General features: G+C 34.3%; 1 protein-coding gene across 1 annotated transcript; it reads right to left on the reverse strand.

Annotated features, from left to right (window-relative positions):
* Positions 1-2,193: 2,193 nt before the first annotated feature.
* Positions 2,194-8,437, reverse strand: LOC107777274 (putative mitochondrial adenine nucleotide transporter BTL3). The gene is made up of 4 exons (XM_016597273.2): positions 7,746-8,437; positions 5,727-6,030; positions 3,562-4,029; positions 2,194-2,713 (listed from the first exon to the last, which is right to left on the reverse strand). The coding sequence occupies exons 1-4, from the start codon at positions 8,195-8,197 to the stop codon at positions 2,645-2,647; spliced, it is 1,293 nt and encodes a 430-aa protein (XP_016452759.2). The 5' UTR covers positions 8,198-8,437; the 3' UTR covers positions 2,194-2,644.
* Positions 8,438-8,918: the final 481 nt, after the last annotated feature.

The following is an 8,918-nucleotide window of genomic DNA, read 5'->3' on the forward strand; positions in this document are numbered from 1 at the left end:
GTCATAGTTACGAAAAAATAGCTTTTCGGATATTTTATTATCTTACGTTATTTTACTTTTTATTTTCAGTCTACTAAATAATAACCCAATTAAAATAGACTAAATACATATTTTTAGCCGCTCCCAAAAATAATAGCTGATAATATACACATACAGAGACACACACACATGTTTTATACACTTTTTTGTAAGTGAATATAATTAGTTTTTGACTCACAAATTAAAATAATACTAAAATTAAATTCTTCCAAAAAAAAACTTAATTTAGAATACATGAGATTCTGGCAAAACATAAAGGTATGGATAATTAGAGAGCTATTGAAAATAATAATGCTATTAATTTGAATGAAATTTTTTTTTATAAAAAAATTAGAAATATCGTGTTTTTGAGGATTTACTTTTAGTACTATTTTGATATATATATATATATATATATATATATATATATATATATGAGTATAAAGTCAGTTCGGGTGAGGTGGAGTTGGGTCATTCATATTTTAATTGAATTATTATTTATTAGACTGAAAAATAAAAAAACGCAAAATAAGAAAATACTACCGAAAAGTTGAGTTTTCCGATCACTGACTTTTATGTGAGTTAGTGTAAGTTTTATAATTTTTGGGTGAGAAAATATAGTTATATGACTTCGGTGAAAAAAAGTCATAATTATATGACCGTTTGTAAAATTTACCCATTTTTTTATTTACCAAAAGTTAAGTAATGGTGGATGTAAGGAAAAACGTGCGAAGCACGTGTCCAAAAACTAGTATACTATAAACGAAAAATGGTCAAAAATGCCCCTAATGTATTAAAAATGGCTCATAAATACCCTCTACTAACCTTTTGGTCTATAAATAGCCTTAACGTTTTATTATGACTTAAATCTATCATTATATTTAACAGACCATCTATTGCAAAATTTGATACTTTACAACAGCCACCTGGCGCGTTATAAACATGCCATGTGTATTTTTTAATAATAAAATTAAACTCTGTTTGTTTAATAGTACCCAGCTCGCTCCTCAATTGCCAGACATATTAACCCCTGACCCATTCCCCAGAGAAAAAATTTAACCCCCCACTCTTGTAATATTTTACCAAAAACATATGTTATTTCCGTTGAAGTGACGAAATAGGCGATTTAGGGTCAAACTATCGTGCTTCAAGCCAAAGGCCGGTACAACCAATTGGTTCAAAATCAACTGTTTTTGTCCATTTTTCATCAAATACACAACTTTAAATATGCATTTTTACATATATACTAATCTCCATTATATCACTTTAGCAGCTACAAGTTCAACGAAAATAGATCATGATAATAGGAGAAAATTTTCACTCTTTGCACTTTGTTCTCTAATGAAGTTGAAAGAAAGAAGAGGAAAAAGATTGCAAAAGAGAAAATGGACTTGTAGAACCCTATTTGTTTGAACGAGGATAAAAGAATAGGGTACAAGGTTTAGATCAAAAGAAACGAGTCAGGCATCAGGCGCGGCGGGTTGGGTACTTTTAAACAAACGGGTGGGTTTAATTTTATTATTGAAAAATACACATGGCATGTTTATAACGTGCCACATGGCCATTGTAAATCTCGGATTTTGCAATAGATGATCCGTTAAATAAAAGGATAGATTTGAGCCAAATTAACACGTTGAGGGTATTTGTGGACTATAAGATTAACGGAGGGTATTTATGAACCACTTCCAATACGTTAGGAGCATTTTTGGCTCTTTTCCGTACTATAAACAATAAGTATGAAAAAAATGGCAAGACTAATTCTTTTTGCATATATGTGTGTATACATACTAATAAAAAAAGTGTAAGGCCTCATATTAAATTTTAACTTTAGGCCACTAATTTTATGGAGCCGACCTTGATGCCAAGAGCTAGATAGCTTAAATATATCGAAACTCTGATCGAAAGTACATGTTCCCCAGTGTTGTTTGTTTAAACTTTTCATATAACTTGTTAGTACCTTTTTCTCCCAACTCTTTTCAGTCTTTATGTGATTTTTTTCCATAACGTTATACACAAACACAAATGATAACAATAATCTCTGTCCTAGGCCTCTGTTATTTATCAGTGTCGTCACTCCTCAACCTCTCAGCCTCGCTTTACCTAGTACAAAGCTCAGTTATTATGACTTCATTTTGGCACTCATCAACATCAAGTTCCTTGGAACAGCACATCCTAACAACTCAAAGGTACATTTAGTAGTATTGATAAATTGTCAGTTAAAAATATAGACAGGCCATGAACAAGAAGGATGAATACTGGTTTTTGCCACAAAATTAAGCTAGTAAATAATTAAGAAGAGGAAAAAAAAACTTTTCCATAACACGTACAGACTACAGAGATTTTCAATCACCAGGCTAATTGAAGCCAACAAACGTTTCATCTAATATCAACTTTCTCATTGCTGGGATGTACTGATTCCCCATGAAAAGCTGCAAACGGAAAGCTCATAGAACTGGGAAACGTCCCTTACTACTCTTCCTATATATAAGTTGTATTATTACCTATTCTTGTTCAGACTACATAAAAGAGGGCCAGAAAGTCGCCTTACGGTTAAATTGCAAGCCACTTGTCTGTATTAACTCAGGAGTTATCACCAGGAATGACCTTGAGAAACCCCAATCTGTGTTTATTCCACTTTCAGAACTATCTTCATAAACTCGTAGACGAAATAACTTATTGCAGCTGATGGCAAAACCTGAAGGATTCAAGTTTAAACAGGGCATGTCAATATACAGTTCCATATCTTATTAGTAAATAAAATAAACAGAGCAATGAGACTTGTGCAACAAAACTGTAAAGAAGCCAGACACGAAGTTTTATGCAAAATGCTAGTGGACGTATAGAATCAAACAGATTGTAGTCACACTAGTATTTAATACAAAAGGCAATACAACATGAACATTAGAATCTAAAGTCAATTGTATAAAAACTCTAACATTTTTTGATAACCGAGAAATGCAGAGAGCTAATGGCGCATGGTTTGAAAGTCGGTGGATAATAGACCAGACCCTCTACCGTTCTCCCACCAAAATAGTATACTTTTGTTCGCAACAGCGTTAGAACATGTGACATGCGCGTAACTCACACATCATACGCTGTGCTCTTAAAACTAATCTAAAGCACTGTGGGCATGAAAGCTCAATATTTAAAGTGATACAAGGTCCAATTTCCAACTCTCTATATCTAACATCCCTCCTGTAAGAGAAGCCCCGACAACCTGAACAACTGGACTTACCAGGCCATCATGAGATTATACCTTGAGGCACTGCAAGCACAGTTAGTAATTGAAATCCCAATGAAGTGAATTTACACTAAACTGGTAGTAGCTTGACAAATCACCTACCTTTTGCCAAATCTATTTACCTAGTTAATGGTAAAATGAATTTGGGTAAATCATATCACAAAATGTGTATATTCCCACTTTCCACAAGAGAGAACTGGTATAGTTTATTAACTAATCTTCGAGGGCACTTATAGAAAGACAGTCCTAGATATCTTCCTGTATGATGGAGTTACAGTCAAGAAAATGCTTCGTTAACATACCTGTAATAAACTGGGAGTCAATCCAGCGTAGAGTGCAGGAATACCACCTTGCTCAACTATCTTCAGGCTAGTCGCCAATGCACTCATCTTAGTCGCCCGGACCTGCATCTGAAGCTGTCTCCTCACAACTTCAAAAGGATATGTTGCAGCTTCTGCACAAGCACCAGCAATAGCCCCATATACCAAAGTTCTAACTGTGCCCAACTCCAGTTGATCCAAGGCATTCAACTCTTCACCTTGTTGTTTCATATTTTCTAGCCTTTTCCTCCCTTCTGGTGAGTGCAAATAAGCTGATTTTAAAATATCATAAACTCCATAAAAAACTGCGCCTGAAGGTGCCATGCTTATGATCGAGGGTACTAGGCCCTTGTAAAGAGAGAAAAACCCCTCCGTGTGAATCATATGTCGGCATGTACCGATTAAGCCCCCCAAGGCTTCTCCCCCCGGTGCAACCATTACTGTCCTAATCTGAAAATTTTGACATTTTCCACGAAGAAAGATAAGAAAACATTTTATGATCATTAAGAAATTGGTAAAACTTGAAAATTTTTGTGCTTGTACAAAAATGAAAAAGAAAAAAACTGCAATAATAAGTAAGCAAAAAGAAAATACATTATAGACATTGAGAAAGAGAAAGGTAGAAGAACATTTACAGCCAAGTGGCACGCTTATCCTATAAAGGGCAGAGCATCAAATGATTGGATTATGCGATTCCTTAAGAATGTTGTCTAGTAATTCAATCGATTGAATTTTTATTATATCAAGGTAAACTGAACCGTACTTTGCACTTCACAGAGTACTTATCAGAAAATGATTCAGACAATCACACATTATTGAAATTTGGTAGAGCTTCAAATCACATTGTCTAGCTTCGGTACTTCCCATATTTCATCAGAATCAATGATGTATCTGAAACTTTATTCAGCATCAAAATCATATTTCTAACTTCAATAGTTTCCAGATGTCATCCAAGTCAATTATGCAGAATAATTTCCTGGGATTGGAAAAAACATTTAATTTAGTTTTTTCCTTTTTGTATAATAATATAGACACGACTCATCTAACAAAATGAGTGCGTTAAATTCAGAATGCAAAATGGTTGAGACAGCTCAGCTTGTAGAGCAGGGAATCCAATATTCCTTATTCTCAGCAGCTGAAACTACAATCATATTAACAATAATAGAAGATAGTTGTTTTATCAAAAATCTTAACATATAAGGCTGCCAAAATTGATTTATTAAAAAAGAAGAAGAGAAAGGGCTGATCAAAGTTGCTGAAGAAACTAATTAAGAGCAAGTTTTAAGATCTAGTTCCAAGTATACATCGTCAACAATTTTCAACTCAAAGAATAGGCGAACAATCAAAACCAACACGTGGTTCACCTCAACATGGTCAGACATGTTGATTTTTCCATAAAAGAAGAATCATGGTCACACATATGGCAAGCTATGTCTAGCAAAAATTTCCAGAGTTAAGATAAGTTGCATGACCGTTAGGGAAAGGAAGAGATGGGGACAAACTTTGCATAATGTAAACAGATGTGCCACTTAAAGAAATTAAGTGACAAGCTAAGCATTCTGATAATGTAGCTTATCTTGGACTTGAAGTACTAATGATAAATTAGCTAAAGAAGATATCTACAGTTGAAAGCAGTAGAACGATCACCCAAAATCAGGAATCTAAGCTATCAAAGATCTAGTTGCACCCTTGTATTAGAGCACAAGCTAACTACTGGATTACCTCAGATTACTGCTTTGACCACTTCTTCAGCTAGTAGTTAGGAATTAGGATTTTGTAATTCCATTATTTTCTCAAATAAATCTCTTTATTCAAGGAGTTTGTTTAGCAAAGTAGTTTAGTTCTCCTCTTCCATAGGAGTTAGTTTAGGAAAGTGGTTATTTCATTCTTGTATTTCAACGCTGCATTGATTCAATAAACAGAATCAGCTTTTGTGCTTTCTCTTGTTCTTATACCTTGGACATACATATAACAGGGCCAAGAAAGTAAGTTTTCTCGTAGTACCAACTTGATAGCTTCCACTTACACCCCTCCACTCCCTTTACTAAGCATTATCATATAAAGATATGTAACCAACTTGGCCTATAAATTGACATGCTTATTACAAGATCAAGAAGCAAAACAGAAAATCCTGAAGTATCACTCACAGTGTCCATAGGTATGCAGAGCACAGTGGCTGTAATTCCTGCTCCAGCACCAGCAATAAACCTTTCAATATTAGTTGTCTCCTCGTTACCAGTTATTTTGAGCAGATGATCCCTATATTTTTCATAAGAGTAGAAGTTGATAGCCTTAAATGGAGCTGTTCGTAGAATATTCACAAAATTCCCCTTCCAAAACCCCTTGATCCCTTGAGTAACTGCAATTGTCTTGATGAGCTCAAATAGATTCTTCTGTTCACCACGAACTATATATTCCAACTTCAGTCTTTCCAGTGGAGCAACAAAAGTTCTGAAACAATAGCAGTTCAGGAAATTAATACATATACAAAGGTCGTAGAATAAACAAATTTCAGATTACACATACAGTATATAAGGAACATGTTCCGTTTCAATGCAACAAGAGTATAAAGCTCCAACATAAATAATACTAGGGTTTATATTGTACTAGTCAATGAACAAACTACAAACAGCATCTTAAATATGTAATTGATATTCTCATCCCCAAATACATCAAATTTGTCCGGGATCAGGCATGGATATTTTTTTTTTTGAGATGGTAACATGGGATCAGGCATGGATTTATAAAGATTCATTTCCAAAACTAGGGGAAACAGAACTACACCTAGCTAGAATGGTAAGACTCAGACCTCAATTTTAACTTCTATGTTTAAATTTTACTAGAAATAGGTGGTGATCTTTTTATCTCTAATAGACTAAAAGCAGAAAATACTTCAAATTTAAACCTTCCTATCTGGATACTTGGTGGTTTTAACAGGTTAAGATTTCTTACGTTCTGTATGAATTACTGAAATACACAAAATGATATCTTCAAGGAAAAAGAGAAAGAAAAAAAAAAAACTCTTAAGTAAAAAAGAGAATAAATTTTCTTTTCTTGATGTGAAATAGATATGGCAACTGGAGAAGCCACCCCTTATTAACCACGACAAAGGGTCCCACATCTTCATGTATAAAGAAGGGTTAGCTAAGCTTCAAAATCATTTTTTGTTTGCCACTGCGCACACTCCTTAGTTAACTACTAGTTAGTGCTCCTATACCAGGTATTGCCTCCTATTACCCAATGAATTACTCAACAGAGAAGAGATTCAACTGGTGCTTTCATACCTATGCAATTAAACATTCATCAATTATGTTGAACAACTTCAAAATTCTAGAATCTAACATATTCTACACTTTTTCAATGTAAGTCAAGTGCCTCGATATCCCAACAATAGAAAGAATATAGAGCAAACTAAGGAGTGTGCATTTCCCAATTTAAAAAACAAATATGCATCCTTCCAACTTAAATGACATAAATTCGCAATCAATGAGTAAAAGCATGTCGAAACCTATTGGTCCTAAGCAATGTGAATATGAATATACACTTCATCAGTATAGAGGAAAATGAATAGAGAGGACTCGAAAAGCCGACGACCAACTAATTTGGGTTTGAGACCAAGTTAATTGATTGGTTGACACTAACTTCATTGTGACTTAAACTTCTACCACATCTTACCACAAAAAACAATTCAAATTGTTTCATTAGCAAAAATACTAACATTATTTTTTTTTCATAATTGAGAAACCACTTTTTCCAATTTCAAAATTGCAAGAATAATGGGCCTACCCCACTACCCTTCTCCACTTCAACACCAATCTTAGCTCACCATTCAGGATTCTAACTCGTACGGGGCGCAAGGGCGGATCTATAGTATTAGGTATGGGTTCATGTGAACTCTTTGTTTTTTGCTAAAACCATGTATTTGTATTAAAAATAAATCCACTAAATGTATAAGAATACTTGGCTCGGAACCCGCTATGTTTCTCCAGTTATTATAGTAAAATAACTTGAGATCATTGCAAGAACTCATAAACTTCATACAACATGTCACGCACACTATCTTTGCCACAAACCAAATCCCCAATGCAACAACAATACATACTTATTTTAAGGAATGCATAAGAATGAAAAGCAATTCAAATTAATAACATAGCATTCCTCATTACCTAGACACCATGGCAGCAACAGCTCCAGACCAAAGATGCTTAGTAGTGTTCAATGCACCTCCACGGTGCAGCTTCGCCTTCTCCTCCGCCTTCTCAACTTCCCGACACACTCCAACTTCAATCTCCGCCCCATTCTGCCCTAAAATCTCATTAGAATCAGAAAGCGTAATCGACAAAAATCTTCCACAATCTCTCCTAACATTGATTCCGATCCCTCTCCTCCGTGCACGTAACACACACTCGGAAGAAGAAGAACAATTTTCCATAGAAATCAACGAAACAAATGATGACGTGGACGAATCTTCCAGAAGCAACCCACCACCATTGTTATTACCATCGAAACCAATCGAATTCAAACACAAATCACTACTTCTCAAACTCAAACACCGAACCCCATTTGATTTCGACTCCGATTGAATCAAATCCTTCAAACAAATCTCCAAATTACCCATATTAGAAAAATTCCTCAGAAAAAAAATAATATTTTTTTTGGGGAGTTCTATGGAGCAAAATGCTATTTAATGAACATGAGGCTTATTAAAAGAGAAGAGATAATGGAATAAAGAATGATGAAGTAGATGCGTATTCCACTGCATTGCTTCCATCGCCCCGCGCATTTTTATTTGCTTTCTCTATTCTCTATGCTATGGGGTTTTTGATTTTGATTTTTTTTTTTTGTGGGTTCCTTGTAAGAAAAAGAATTGGTTAAGACAAGGACATATAAAATTGCATAAGGCAAACGTTAGTTTCAATTATTTGACGAATTGACTGAATGAATGTACTGTATTTTCTACTTTCTTATGTACGTACTAGGTTTTTGGTTGTTGATGTAGCTTCCAGTTGTATTTGTTGGTTGGTAGAATAATTTTTTTTTTCTTTTTTGTATTTCTTCCCTTTTCTTTCCCGAAATTGGGGTATTTCTTTTTTTTTTTCGACTATACTTTTTTTTCTTCAGTTTATGTGGTAATATATTTTTATTTGTTCCAAAAAGAATGATGTAACTTTTAAAATTAGGAGCAAGTTAACTTAAATTACTTGTTGTATTCTTTTTGAAAAGCTTTTATAGATCAAAATATTTAACAACTCGTTTGAATCAAGATGACTTGGATCAAATGTTTCAACTAATATAATGGGCAAACCTAACTCGTCCCACATGACCCAACTAATTAACTC

This window comes from Nicotiana tabacum, chromosome 13 (assembly GCF_000715075.1).
Source record: "Nicotiana tabacum cultivar K326 chromosome 13, ASM71507v2, whole genome shotgun sequence".
Lineage (NCBI taxonomy): Eukaryota > Viridiplantae > Streptophyta > Magnoliopsida > Solanales > Solanaceae > Nicotiana > Nicotiana tabacum.

What these genes read in the sequence shown, in the direction of transcription:
- LOC107777274 (XM_016597273.2), bottom strand. Translation starts at nt 8,197, where the DNA reads ATGGGTAATTTGGAGATTTGTTTGAAGGATTTGATTCAATCGGAGTCG. An exon ending in TCTGCATACCTATGGACACT is followed by an intron (nt 4,030 to 5,726) that starts GTGAGTGATACT and finishes CAAAATTTTCAG; the next exon opens with ATTAGGACAGTAATGGTTGC. An exon ending in TGACTCCCAGTTTATTACAG is followed by an intron (nt 2,714 to 3,561) that starts GTATGTTAACGA and finishes TGAATCCTTCAG; the next exon opens with GTTTTGCCATCAGCTGCAAT.